The 15,548-nt window shown below is 38.2% G+C and overlaps 1 protein-coding gene across 1 annotated transcript in view; it reads left to right on the top strand.

Annotated features, from left to right (window-relative positions):
• LOC139730087 (uncharacterized) overlaps window positions 1–6,206 on the top strand; it is a 79,654-nt gene extending 73,448 nt beyond the window's left edge. Inside the window, exons 29-33 of the mRNA XM_071640996.1 lie at window positions 258–401; window positions 1,617–1,683; window positions 3,250–3,429; window positions 3,750–3,827; window positions 5,738–6,206. Coding sequence (XP_071497097.1) covers window positions 258–401; window positions 1,617–1,683; window positions 3,250–3,429; window positions 3,750–3,827; window positions 5,738–5,866 — 598 coding nt within the window. The 3' untranslated portion in view covers window positions 5,867–6,206. The remainder of the gene's footprint in view (window positions 1–257; window positions 402–1,616; window positions 1,684–3,249; window positions 3,430–3,749; window positions 3,828–5,737) is intronic.
• The last annotated feature ends 9,342 nt before the right edge of the window (window positions 6,207–15,548 follow it).

Here is a 15,548-nt window from a genome sequence, read left to right as displayed (position 1 = left end):
TTGATGATAATGGAGTTAACACATTTTGAAATCAAACTCTTCAAATATTTGTTTCTGGAATATGACAATGTGAGGCAACTTTTCTTGAACAGTTACATGTTGTACCTTATCAACTTGTCTTGAGAACAGCAAGAACATGCTTGCTGAAACATTGAGAATAGATAGGCCCTTTCAAGGGCCACATACATACCCAAGGAAGAATATGTGGTGCACCATTAAGCCTTCTACCATCCATCGTAACTTTTCCTCCACAACAGGTGTCTGATAGCCATTGTGGAGTACATCATGCCGGTGGACTATTACAGCAAGACGCTGATTGGTTCCCAGACGGACCAGAGAGTGTTCCGAGAGCTACTGGCCGAGAAGATTCCCAGACTCAACACCCACTTTGAGGAGTATTCGTAGGTTTCATTGCTTTTCTTTATGCCATTCCATAGAATTTGCCTTTATTTCCATACGGTTGTAAATGCCAGTGATTATTTCTTGGTTTTCTCTTCACAGAAATCAGTCATGCTATAGATATATCATTGACATACATTTGTATGTTCTTTTTTTGTTTCATTTGATATGTGCATTTTTCATTGATATGTCTTTTTAACCTTTTTTAAGACGAGTCCCGAGTATACTTGAGCTGGGGTCTATGGGAAATGCGTGTTGTAGTGAAATCTGCCCGTTCTCAACGGGTTAAAACAAAAATAGACAAACCAAAGTCCGCCCTCAGTTATTATTTAACCCATTGTGGTCGAGCTGATTTTGTTATAACACACATTTCACATTGACACCTGCCAGAGTATACTTGAACTAGTTTTCAACTGGTTAAGGAAAACATCCATGCATATCATAATCAATAGAGATTAGCATGATTTTGTATGATTTAGTATGAATGAATATCCCGTTTATTAAGGTCTAGAGACACCATTGGTTGGTGCAACTGTGGCTGGAGGTGACCCATACAATGAAGATGTGGAGACTCTTAGTATTAAATGGTAGATTTAACTCTTTATGTGCCATGTTCGCTCGTCCGACTCGGTCGACGGCGTGCCAACTTTGCATGATATTCTGCTCAAATGCACAGTCCCACCAAAACCGATCAATAAATCACCAAATGCCACGGTACATCAAAAGTGTTATGTGCGATTCCATTCTGGTCACATGTAGCTTGCTTTTTTTTTTCTTTTTTTTTGTGGTGATCAACCATTAGGGGTGTTTCTTACTGGATTTGCGAGTAAATTCTAAGTTTCTGTCACTGTTTTGTTTTCAAAAGTCATGCCTTTATAGTTATTTAGCTACTGGTCATTTCAAAGAAAAACAATCATCAATTTGACATACATTTTACATCAATTCAAAGCTTGGCATTTTCTCTACAACTTTGCTCACTACATATCCAGCTTAACAGAAATCTATAGAAGTTACATACAAGTGTAGATTTGAAAAACAGAATGTTTGTTTCGAAGCATGACTATGTTCACTTGGTGTCTCAGAATAATGTGCCGCACAAGGGGTTTCCACCATGGAGCATACAATGTACTTTGAGTTTGATAAAAAAAGATTATATTCTGCATGGATTGTGGGTGTCAGTAGAAAATTTAAATGTCTGATACTGTGACCTTTTTCAGAATTGACCTCTCTCTTGTGACCTTCAACTGGTTTGTGACCTGCTTCTGTGACAACATTCCAGCAGAGGTAAGGTCAAAGGTTCTGACCTCTTTCCTGTCAGCATGAACCCGTTGGGGAAATATCCAATTTTATTTTGAATACCTAACACAAGTCAACCGTTCTCATGCCTAATGCATGGGGTAATCAATCAACGGCGGCTGGATACTGCTGTCATTAGCTACTCCAGTGTGTTGATAGAAGTAAAGAAGGTTTCTTCAAATGGGCAATTACAGTACTCTCCGCGTAATCGGGTATCGCTTAAACGGGTACTCCGTTTAATTGGGTAGTAATGTGAAAATCAGTTCCAATGCACATTAAAATTACCTGATAATCGGGTTGCCTCTCCGCATTTATGGGTAAATAATGATTAAACATGAAAACACATGTACCAGTACCGACTTGCCACACGTAAACGAACATTACACATGTGTATATATAGCTGGCACTCACAATTGAATAGACAAACTGGAGCTAAACACACTTGCGCTCCTCCCTTGCTCCGCAACAACATTCACAATATGAAAAGGTTGCACCGAAAATCAGGCCATGCACCAGCTCTATTTTTTTCTACTCCCCAGTCACTTCTCGAAAAATAACCCAACGTTCTATGTGACTAGTGCACTCAAAGAGACGTGTTCATTTCGGAAAACGCCTGCTTTTTAGCGAGGAGTTTATAGTCAAAGACATATTGGTCCATAAAACGAGTGTAAATTATTGCTCGTGACTGAGAAAGTGTACGGTATGTACTGTATAATGTAGTGTAGGTGTTTGGTGCAGTGTACAATCAATGAACATACATATTGTGTGTGTCAATTGTAAATGAGACTTGTTCTTCTGATAATCGGGTACTCCGCTTAATCGGGTAAGAAACGCTCTGCTCGAGCCTACCCGATTATGCGGAGAGTACCGTGCTGTAAAAGCTGTTCAATATGTTTGTGAAAAGGTATTTACCTCCGCCAAGGGAGGAGGTTATGTTTTCAATACTGTTTGTTTGTTTGTTTGTGTGTGTGTGCGTGATCTAATTTCTGGTCGTGTCTATTCACAATATGTTCATGTGTCATTAGATTTGTTTGGGAAAATACTGGTTGCCATGGTAAATGCAGTACTGTAAAACATGAAATTTCGCGAAGTGGAGCAGACGGCCTTTTTCGTGGCATGAAATTTCGTGAATTGCCACTGGTGCTCCATGCATATAGTGTAGACAAGAACATTCGTGTGCATTTTAATTTTGCGAATCTTGGCACTCGCGAAATTCGCAAAATTAAAATGTATGTGAATATTCCTCAGTTTACAGTATGTGACATTACATTAATTGGGACATATATGTTTGCAAACATGTTTACATCGATATGTTCTCTTTGAGTAAATAAAATGATGAAAGAATGTTCAGTTTATAAATATACTGAGAAGACACACAGATAGTATAACGTGTGAATGAGCTGAGTGAGCTGTACATTGCTATGGCAACCACGATCGACTATTTTCAAATATTACAGAGCAATTTCTGCAATTCTATTTTGTTTGATTTTTTTTTTTCAAATTTCTTTAGTGATGAATGTCATTGGAATCAGATTTTTTTTTTTTTTTTCCCAGACCATGCTGCGAATCTGGGATACGGTCCTATCAGAAGGCAACAAGGTTCTCTTCCGCTACTCCCTGGCCGCTTTCAAGCTCTTCGAGGACGAGATCCTCAAACTCAATGACTACCTCAAGATCTTCGCCTTCCTGAGACGGCTGCCAGAGATGCTTACTGACATCCAGCGCCTCTCCCAGGTTTGTGTGCACCATCTCCTCTTTTTCTCCCATTTTCTAATAGTCTTTCTAGCCTCCGTGAAAGACACCAGAATGGTCAGATGGTCAGATATTAAGTGTTTAAGTTTACAGTGATAAACGAAGACATGCTTGTGGGCATGTTGCATTCATAGCTAGATCAGGGTGAATATTTTTGTGTAAGTTGTTAAATTCACAAAATTTAATACAATGTACATGTAGCATCGAACTCATGATATTTGCGGAAATAAAAACCTCATGAAATAATACAGGATATATAGTAATGCATTGTGTTTTCTCTTATTTTCAACTTCTTCGACCAGATCGCATTTGATGAGCTGAATCCATTCCCTAAGAGGCACATCAACAACAAGAGAGCGATCCACAAGGCTCACGTAAAGGTAATTTTAATTGCATTTGTCTTGTTACTCTCGCAAACTTGGCAGGCGTATTCCGTAACGATAAAATTTCCTCCAAAAGATACCCTCTTCTTTTGACATTGATTCTATATCTGGCTTACAGACTAGATTACATCAAAATTATTCTCTTTAGTTGAATGAAGACTTTTATCTTTTAAGGGAATGATTATGTAATTCATAATAAAAAAACATAAAATGCACCAAAGGATGAAAATGCAAGCTCAGTCTCAAGCGAACGATTAAAAAAATCACATTCCAGAAGTCTTTGCTGTATCTTTTTATTATGATTTTGACTATCAATACATGTACTTAATAGGGTAGAATAAATAATCTCTTTTATATGAGCCTTTTCATTGCTCATGGGCAGTTGTTTGTGATGTGTGCAGTATTTGCAAACCCTCAAAGTCAAACAAGACTATGTTTAATATAAAACACTGTGATAATAGTGTCTCAGTTTTTGTTTTGCACATTGTCAGTGGAATGTCTTGCTGGCATCAAAGTAGACGTACTCTTATTGTGACTTTTTTATTGCTCATCTCTACTTTAGACTGACTCAGGCTTTTGTTTATCTGGATTATCTTTCTATTTACTTGACTCTCATTTTTGTGTCACTTGACTAATTTCTGTTTTGAATGACTTGTTCTGATTCACTTGACTTTCCTACTTGACTAATTTCTGTTTCGAAAGACTTGTTCTGATTCACTTGACTCTCCTACTTGACTAATTTCTGTTTCAAATGACTTGTTCTGATTCACTTGACTCTCCTACTTGACTAATTTCTGTTTCGAATGACTTGTTCTGATTCACTTGACTTTCCTACTTGACTAATTTCTGTTTCGAAAGACTTGTTCTGATTCACTTGACTCTCCTACTTGACTAATTTCTGTTTCGAATTACTTGTTCTGATTCACTTGACTCTCCTACTTGACAAACTTCTGTTTCGAATTACTTGTTCTGATTCACTTGACTCCCCTACTTGACTAATTTCTGTTTCAAATGACTTGTTTTGATTCACTTGACTCTCCTACTTGACTAATTTCTGTTTCGAATTACTTGTTCTGATTCACTTGACTCTCCTACTTGACTAATTTCTGTTTCAAATGACTTGTTCTGATTCACGTGACTCTCCTACTTGACAAACTTCTGTTTCGAATTACTTGTTCTGATTCACTTGACTCCCCTACTTGACTAATTTCTGTTTCAAATGACTTGTTTTGATTCACTTGACTCTCCTACTTGACTAATTTCTGTTTCGAATGACTTGTTCTGATTCACTTGACTCTCCTACTTGACTTATTTCTATTTCGAATGACCTGTTCTGATTCACTTGACTCTCCTACTTGACTAATTTCTGTTTCGAATGACTTGTTCTGATTCACTTGACTCTCCTTTCTGTTTCACACAACTTGTTTCTGCTTTACGTGACTCTCAATTCTAAAGTTCAGTTGTTTCTGTATCACTTGACTCCGTTTCCATTTCACTCGATTCATGTGACTCTTTTTTTGCTTTCACTTGACTCTCATTTCTGTTTTAGTAACTTTTTTTTTCTATTTCCCTTTCAAGCAACAACTGGACAAGCTGGAGACAATAAAGGCCCACAATTTCACATGATTCTTGTATCTGTTTCACTTGACTCTTGATTCTTTTTAACTTGACTCGTTCACTTGACTATTATTTGCATTTCATATGACTCGTTTCTGTTTCACTTGACTCTCAGTTCAGTTTCACTTGATACTCATTTCTGTTTCATGTGACTCTTATTTCTGTTTCGCTGAACTCTTAATTATTCTGTTTCATGTGACTTTTGTGTCGCCTTCACTAGACTCACATTTCTGTTTTACATGACTTTTGCTTCTATTTCACTTGACTCTTTTCTCTGTTTCCCTTTCAAGCAACAACTGGACGAGCTGGAGGCGATAAGGGCGGAGTTTGTACCTCGCCACTCCCACAACGGCGACCAGATGGCCAGTGATGGGGAAGAGGAATACGACACGATCGAAGCCTTAGGAACGACGTCCTAGTGTGGGCCTTTGTCGAAGCAGTGCGCAGTCAGTTATTCAGGAATATTGACAAAACTATTTTTATGTTTGTGTTTTGGAAAACATTTCACGATTAAATCCAGTATGCGCGGTTTCCACGCTTGCAGTGAGGTGGCAACCAATCAGCTGAGAGCATTTTGAGTGTTGCTTTGGTTACTGTAGCTTTGAGTGTTGAAGCTTTGAGTGTTGCAGCTTACATGATGTGGAAATTTCTGTGATATGAATTGTTTCATGCCAGTTAAATCAGAACAATTTGACATGAAGGCATTAATGCAGTGATAGGGTCAGTCTTCTGTCTATGAGGAAAAAGAGAGTATAACAGAAAAGGTTATATGAATGTATGATTGATGTCTTTTAGTGTTATAGCTTTGTGCTCACTCAATGCACATTCTTATCAAAATGCAGTCTTCCTAGAGTTCAGCATCAGTGATGTTCTGGGACCCACCCCAGAGACTCCAACCCCAAGCACCTTCTGATCTGGAGATTCTCCCGCCCGAAACCCCTAGCAAATGGGAGACTCCAAGTTGATGTGTGCGAAGCGCGAAGTTCCTAGGGTTCTAGATGTCCTTTGGTGCTATCTAAGGCTTATTTTTAGCTCACCTGAGCCAAAGGCTCAAGTGAGCTATTGCGATCGCCCTTCGTCCGGCGTCCGTCGTGCGTCGTGCGTCGTCCGTCGTCCGTCGTCCGTCGTCCGTCGTCCGTCGTCCGTCGTCCGTCGTGCGTCGTCCGTCGTGCGTCGTGCGTAAACTTTTTACATTTTCATCTTCTTCTTGAAAACCCCAAGACCGATTTTCATCAAACTTGGCAGGTAGCATCCCTAGGGGGTTAGGAACTCAATTTGTTAAAATGGGCACCATGCCCCACCCAGGGGGCCCCCAGGGGGGCCCAAACCCCCCAAAATTAAGGAATCTGTAAAAATCTTCTTCTCTAGAACCAGAAGTGATAGAGCTAAGTTAATACTATGAGTTAGTACATTGATGACTGTAGTTTCAAGTTTGTTCATGGCAGAATCAGGGGTGCCCCCCTTGGGACCCAGGGGAGGGGGGTGGGGAAGGGTTCTAATGGGGCCTAAATTGTACATTTTCATCTTCTTCTTGAGAACCCCATGACCCATTTTCACCAAACTTGGCAGGTAGCATCCCTAGGGGGTTAGGAACTCAATTTGTTAAAATGGGCACCATGCCCCACCCAGGGGGCCCTCAGGGGGCCCAAGCCCCCCAAAATTAAGGATTCTGCAAAAATCTTCTTCTCTAGAACCAGAAGTGATAGTGCTTAGTTAATACTATGAGTTAGTACATTGATGACTGTAGTTTCAAGTTTGTTCATGGCAGAATCAGGGGTGCCCCCCTTGGGACCCAGGGGAGGGGGTGAGGAGGGGTCCTAATGGGGCCTAAATTGTACATTTTTATCGTCTTCTTGAGAACCCCATGACCCATTTTCACCAAACTTGGCAGGTAGCATCCCTAGGGGGTTAGGATCTCAATTTGTTAAAATGGGCACCATGCCCCACCCAGGGGGCCCCCAGGGGTCCCAAACCCCCCAAATGAAGGAATCTTTATAAATCTTCTCTAGAATCAGAAGTTATAGAGCTGAGATAATACTATGAGTGATTACATTAATGACTGTAGTTTCAAGTTTGTTCATAGGAGATCCAGGGGTGCCCCTCTTGGGTAGGGGGGGGGGGGGGTGGTTGGAAGGGTCCAAATGGGGGCCTGAATTGTACATTTTCATCTTCTTCCTGAAAACCTCATGATGGATTTTTGTCAAACTTGGCAGGTAGCATCCCTAGGGGGTCAGGATCTCAATTTATCAAAATGGGCACCATGCCCCACCCAGAGGGCCCCAGGGGGCCCCAATCCCCCCAAATTAAGGAATCTTAAAAAAAATTGGGCCTTTATTGTACATTTTCATCTTCTACTTGAGAATGCCTGGTCAAATTTTGGTAGAGCTGTGAATAATTTAGGTTAGTGACTGCGTGAAAGGTGAACTTGCGATACTCAGGTGAGCGCTAGACCCGCGGGTCTCTTGTTTCAACATACGATAGCAACAAGTAAGAAATCCTTTCCACCGGGAGACACAGAGCCAGGGCGGGAGAAATCAAATCTCTAGCGGGAGAACGGGAGATTTTGCAAAAATGGGCTTTCGGCGGGAGATCTCCCGTCGAAAACGGGAGAGTTGGAGTCTCTGCAACCTCATTTTGTTCAGCTGTGGCCTTGATGGTGATGCAGCTGAGTTGAGACGGACCAAAGTCTGCTTTTTGAAGCAGTTTTTCCTCTTAATTCCTCCTTTTAGTCCCCTGAGGCGAGAAGTCATCAAAACATTCAGTCTCTCTGTGACACAATCAGGCAATACATTCCTCTCTGTGTGCGAATTTTGTGAGGAAAAGGAAGTCACGTTCAATATGTGACTGTGCATCACAAAACGAACAAAAAGTTGCACGCAGTGAATTTGTGTGAGGACTGAAAATAGTGAAATGGGTCAACCTAGCCAATCTTGAGTTTTTCATATTTTCTAAAAGAGCAAGTCTTCTTCTACATTATGTTAAAGATTGGGATCATAAAACAAACAGGAAACTGTGTTTTTAGCAGTTTTTCTCAAAGACTTTATTGTAGAACAGTGTGATTAGATGTTTCCAGTAGAGTCCACTTTTCATTTCTTAAAAATCCTGTACACACTCTTCACTTTCAACTCTAATAACTTTTGAAAGGATAATGCTACTGCTTTAAAAGTTGTCATTAATCATGAACAAAAGGTGTTAATAAAGCACGCATAATTTAAGCTTATTCTAATAGTCCCTTCATTGTTATCGCTCCAGTGGTTAACACCCTTTGTTTTTTGTCCCTTTCATGGCACAGCTAGCGTGGCTTGGAAAAAAATTAGGCGCGTGAATAGACTCTTTTCTTCAGAGCCTCTTTTCTCAGTTCACACTTTTCCAGAGTTTGTGCTTTCTTTCCATCATTTAGATAGGTTAGGAGAGTCCATTTGATTTGAGTTATACATCATTTTAAAGCTTAAAGTCTGCTCTTTTAGAATCTGCCCCTAACTAAAAATCCATGTTTGGCGACTTTTTGTTTGTTTTGTGGTGCACGGTCACATATGTCTTCACTTTTGCAATGACTGTGGCAGTACGACAATCTTAAATCATAAATAGGGAAGGTTTGAAATAGGGATCCTGTATTTGATGTGACACTGTCTTGTTTATGGAAAGCCATCTTGTTCAAATTTTTATTTTTATAAGCCTGACTGGTTGTGGAGTACAGCTGCAATTGTTATCGATTATTGTTACTGGTATAATGATGATCTCAACTCAACCCATTTCTACCCAGAGCAGGTGTACCATGTATTACCCCTATGGGGAATCACATTGTCTGGGAGGAGAAAGGTTAAACACTATCGAGATATGTCTTCAATGCTAACAGAGTAACGCCATCACAGACATTGCAAGTGATTAATAAACTGCCCTCCTTGGATGTAAATGAATTCCAATTATTTAGTGATTTTGAGTAATAGCCGTGATAAAAAGAAAAGATTTGGGAATACATACTTGGGTGGTTTATCATGGATATAACTCTAAAACACTGAATAATCAGTATTAAGGACGATTTGTCACTTGCCATTATAAAGGAATTCGATGCAAGAATCATTGATTTGAACATTGTAGGTATGTTACAGATTTGACATGTACTGACAATGATCAATGCAAATTCATTAATAACTTATCTTAAGTTTATAGAAAGTTCTAGAGACATGATAAAAAGTCGACATGCTATAAAAAAACAAATGTAGAATAAAAATCTGTATCTGGTTTTGATAACCTAATAGTGGACGTTGGAAGTGAGGACAAACTGACGCAGACCACGTGCAGAAAACTACAGTCATTGCTTTTATCAACTCATGCACTGCCTTCTTTGTCTAAATCTTGTCAAAGTTCATGGGAGAATGAACTCACCTCTTGTGCTTTTTACATTAACCCTAAAAAGACTGGGCTATTTTGGTAGCTCGAAAGACTGGGGGGGGGGGGGGCCTAAAGGGCCCCCCCTTAAGATCTCGGCCGTGGATCGCGCGATCGCCGTGGAAATTTGCACAATGGTAGTGTGCGATGTAATCTACAAGATCGTATATTTAAATTTTCCAAAATAGTCTTCTTTTATTTTATTTTGATTAATTATGCTAATTTATGCGAAAAATCAGACTTTTTTATCTAAATCAGTAAATAAAGCTCCAAAAGTGCTCTTTTTTGGTCTAGATATTCTTTGTAGCATTCTTAGCAAATGTACTTGAAAAAAAATTCGGTATCAAAATTGATTTCTTATTTATTTTATTGTTTTATGAATTTCTTATGTATTTCGTTGTTTTTCGACCTTTTGTTTTTGTTGTTTTTTTCAGCAAAATTTGTGGCAGACCCTTTTTGAAGCATAATACTACTAAAACAAATTGATTTTAGCCATTGAGAGTAAAAATAAGCATATTTATATGAACCATGTGATAAAACTCAATTTGTATTGACTTTGTACACAAAATCACATTTTTGAGCCATTTTCGGTCTCACGTGCATGTACAAAAAGTTATGTAACTTCAGAACCGTACCCCCGGGCGTCACAAATTTGGTGTCAAAATGTGCGGGAAACTCGAAAGAAAAAAGTCATAGAGCATCGCGGCGAGAGCATTGCGTGTTGCTGAGTAATCACGCGAAATGTCGAGGGGGGGGGCCTTTTAGGCCCCCCCCCAGTCTTTTTAGGGTTAAACTTGCCTCATTAGAAATACCATCAAATTTTCTGACAACTCAGAGGCCTGTAGCTTCCATTTGGATTATTTTTTCATAATATCCTTTCATTTTTTTAAAGCTTTTTTTAAACCATCTCAGCATTACAAGTTCAAAATTCCGTATTCAGTGAATAAGATGTAATGCAAGGAAAATGTTTTTCCATGCATGCTCTCAAACAATGTCCCAAACAAAACAACTGCATCAGTGGTATTGGACAAATGCTAAAACACAAATTTATAAAAGGTTGTTTGGTGCATGATGCACATTTTAGATGCTCTGCACCTCTAGGGAGCAGTGTCTTGTCATTTAATTGGGATGTATTTTATGTTTCTTGTCTCTTGCTTTCTGAGTTAAACATCAGTAAATTCGCATTTCCTACAAGGAGTGTATACGTTGAAACACCGTGTGTTATAACAAGCTTGCTTTACAACAAGGTGAAGCCAGAGTACCAGCGATCTCGTAATGATGGGATTCTGTGTAGTACAGAAGGCTAAACGAATATGACAGTATTTTGGTATAGCTACAAACATTACGGATCGATTTTCATTAGCAAGAAAGTTGATCCTTATCTAAATTCAAGAACAAAAATATTGCAGCCTTTGTGCTTATGCAAAGAATTTCTTCATTTTCAATGTTTATTTATTTGTGTTGTTTTTTTTCAGTATGCATGCATTTGTTGTGCATATCTGCAGTGTAATGCATTTTGTTGTTGCTTTTCCAAGTATACCGTAATTACAGAATTTGCGTTGAAACTTGGGTGTTTTGTTGTGTCAGTACAATGTCATTTGCTTGTGATGTCATATCGGTGCCGTTCTGATATATGCATTACCATTTTGGGTCCCCATCGAGTTGCCCTTTGTAATGTCAATGACACATTAAAACTGTCCCGATGCCGATTCGATATCGAGACGCTTTGTTGGAGAGGCCCTAGGGCCATAGTTAGTTTTTGATTGCTTTTTTTCAACACACCAACTTAGGGAAGCACATCAGGGAAACCCGGACATCTTGTACCCTTGTATTACACTACTTATTTTGTTTGTTTGTCTGTTGTTTGATCATTCACTTGTATTGTCTTACAAATGCCAAATAGATAAAGATAATAAGAAGAATAATAACACCAAACAGAAATGCAGCTGGAGATTTGAATTTCATAAGACTATGCAAGTTTTCCCAAACCTTTGCTTAGCTGATTCATTTCCCTCCCCTCCCCCACCCTGGCCCTCCCCCCAACCCCCCTCCCCACCAAAAAAAAGAGAAAGCATGGGTAAAGAGAGTACTTACTCTAACAATTCCGATGCCACTAGGGTCATATAAAATTATGCATTATCAGATCAATGTCAGCTCGTATCTCTGGTTATCACATTGACCTTGAAACATATAAACAATTTTTGTGTTGTTGCTTTGTTTGTGTTGTTTTTGTTTTTTGTTTTCGTTTGTTTGTTTGTTTGGTTTTTTTTGCGGGGCATGTTGCTCATATGATAAATTTGCCATACTCTTTTACCATCATGCTACAGTGATGTACATTTGTAAGTGCTCCTCCCCTTCTTAGATTCACACTAATTTGTTGTGCCCATTGCAACGTAAGAACCCATGCTCGACCTGTATACAGTGGACTCCAATTATAACAAAGTCCTCCGGGACTGGCAGTTTTCTTTCGTGATATTGAAGCGTCGTTATAACCGAACAAACAAACAATAAGAATACATAGAGCCGATAAGGTTGCGGCCATAATTTTCATTTTGTTGTAACCGGAATTTCATTATAAACGCGTTCGTCAGTATGGGAGTGCACTGCATCAAAATTTCTTTATAACTGAACAAATAAAGACATAGAGCCGATAATGTTGCGGCCTGAATTTTTATTTGGTTGTAACTGGAATTTTGTTATAACCGTGTTCGTTATAACGCGAGTGCACTGTAGTTGAATGAACTTTCAATACTCCTGTATCCAGGCGAAGGCAGTAATTCATCCAGAAATTGTGTCTGAGAAACATCATACCTGTATGTAGTTGCCCAGAGAGCTCGACATTGTGGTTCGAATGAAGAATTTGTTTGCAAAGTGGGCTTAGCGCCAGCATTTTTAAAGTATGTCCATCATTAGATTGATCAAATTGAAACTTTCTTGAAATGCTTTACCAGTCACTTGGTACATAACAAGGAAATATTCCTGAAGTTATGATAAGAAATATCTCATATCCAAGAATTTTCCTCTTTTTTTTAAAGCAGTTTTAATCACAAATACTTGAACTTTACAAAAATGGAGTTAACTTCTTTTACAATCAAAGTTTTTGAATACTGATGAGAAAATAATGCTAACTTCTTGCCGAAAATTTTCAGAGCTGTCTTTTGCATGTAATACAGTAGAAACTTTGTATCATTAATGTTACAGGGATTCTAAAAGTGCGTTTATTATGTCACAAATTGTACAACTTTGGCATTCTTTTTCAGTTTCAAACATATTTAAGAGTGTGACCGTAGGGAGGAGCTGATGTCCGGGGTCAGTTTCATAAAGGTCTTATGAGAGCATTTTTTCACTCATAAGACACACACTAATGGAGAAACTTCATTAAATCTATTTTACCTCTCTACATAGCTACATATGAGCAACTTTGGATATTCTGAGATTTACGTTAAGACTTTTATGCAATGATTACATGTAATGGACCCCTGGATTTTAATAGTTTTGCGGGTAAAGTAAAGGCTACACCCCCTTTCATTAATTACTTCTGTCAACTGTCAGCAGGACAAAGGAGGGAAGATTGACTAAGTGTTATTGTAGAAAAAGATTTTTTTTTTCTTTTTTTACCCCGTCCATATCGTAGCACCAGGACAGTGACAATCATGATTTTATTTCTGTTATTGTATTGATGTGATTTCAGCTATGGCGATGATTTTATTCCAACTTGATTAGAAATCTGATGACTTTTCAGGGCCCCACTTCATTTAAAAAAAAGAAAAAAATATATATATATACATATACATATATATATATATATATATATATATATATATATATATATATATATATATATATATATAATATATAAATAAAAACCTTGCTTTGATAGCACCTCTTGCTGGAATGGCAATTGTCATGGTAATGACAAGAATCCAGCCTCCTGATTGGCTGTTGCAACGGGAAATTGCTATTCCAGTAAGTATTGCCATCCTAAGATCTTCTATAAAACGGGGCCCAGGTTAATATGTCATGTGACTTTAAAGGTCAAAAGCTGTCTGATTTTAGAATGCAAATTATAAGGTCTTTCTTGTAGTCAGACAGAAACACAAAAAAGATTTTTGAAGAGCAAGAGTATCATTAAGAAGGTAGGAACGTGGAATCTCCATTTGGGAAATGCTGAAGAAAGAATACGAGCAACAATGTATCTGTTGCGGGGAGCATGTGGTGTTGTGTTCATGTATCAAAAAGTCGTCTCGTCACATACTCATCTGCATATTACTGTATATCTCTTGTCTGAAATTTCTAATGATTGACTCAAATCATTCCTTCAAACTGTAGAATATGTGATATGCTATAATATTGTGAACAAAGCAATTGATTACTTGGCAGATTGTGAATACTATGTAGGCCTGATGTGATAAACGGAGACATATTATACATTCTTCATAACTGACGTCTTTGATACAATATTAAGCAGAAAAAGTATATTTTTAGCCGCTATTTTGTCCTCAAAAGAAAAAAAAATCAACAATATTGTTCAAGTATTAGAATTGTGTGCACAGTTCATATAGACCCTGTGTCAAGCCATTCTCCATTATATATATGTATATTTGAATTATATATGCATTGAGAGCAAATATATAACATGATATGTTTATGCCAATAACATTCAGAGAACTATGCAATAAATGTCTAAAGAAACTCAAATACATTTCGTCTGTTCCTGTCATTCTATTCAAGATAGCTGACGTCTGACACTTGTTATATTAACCGGGAGAAAGCGTGTTATATTTCCCTGGAAAAGAAAATCTCATTTATGAGGACCCTTGGCAATATAAGCTAGATCATACTTACAATCTGAGCATGTCCAGATAAAGGTCAAAATGTAGACCTTCTCTTAAAATTGGCTATAACGTAGATATCTAAAAACTTTGATTTAAAGTCTTCATGAAAACAATTATAAGAGTACTACTATTCATAATTACAAAAACAGGTGCATATTGGAATTTCCACCAAATGCTACAGAGTATGAATAATCATGTTTGAAAGAGGTGCATATTGGAATGTAGTGCGGGTGAATGTGTTTTTATTTCTACCAAATGTTACAGAGTATGAATGTTCATGTTTGAAACAGGTGCATATTAGAAAGTAGTGCAGGTGAATGTGTTTTCACTCCCACCAAATGTTAAGAGTATGAATATTCATGTTTGAAACAGGTGCATATTGGAATGTTTTGCAGGTAGTACAGGTGAATGTGTTTTCAGTTTCACCAAATTAACAGAAGACTTTTAATGCAGCAATTGAATATACGTTACAATACATGAAGTTACTTTCTGCTCGTTTGTTTTTAGCCGCTCTTCTAAAATATTTTTCCATGTTTTGTAAGTCTGCTTTATGCTTTGTGCGAAGGGGAAGTGTCAAGTGTTATATCGATCGAGGCGCCGCACGGCAGGTCGATATGGTATTCAGTGTATAACTACGGGGACAACACCATGAAGAATTCACGAATGCCTGCATTAGCTACACGATCATGAGAATTTGCCTGAACATGAGAACCGTCGTCGTGATTATTCGACGGGGATCGAAAGCGTTCGTGGTTGAGCTCCCTCCTGTACCTTATCGAAAATTGATTTAGGATTTGGTAATAAAATTTTGGCGATGGGAAATGCAACCAATCGACTCCAGTTTTCGAGTTGTAAGTGTATCTACAATGTATAGTCC

The sequence above is a fragment of the Diadema antillarum genome, unplaced genomic scaffold (genome assembly GCF_040938485.1).
Source record: "Diadema antillarum isolate AM-2024a unplaced genomic scaffold, OU_Dant_1.0 seq00000290_RagTag, whole genome shotgun sequence".
Lineage (NCBI taxonomy): Eukaryota > Metazoa > Echinodermata > Echinoidea > Diadematoida > Diadematidae > Diadema > Diadema antillarum.
Note: the sequence above shows the minus strand (reverse complement) of the source record. Positions and strands in the feature narration are given on the sequence as shown.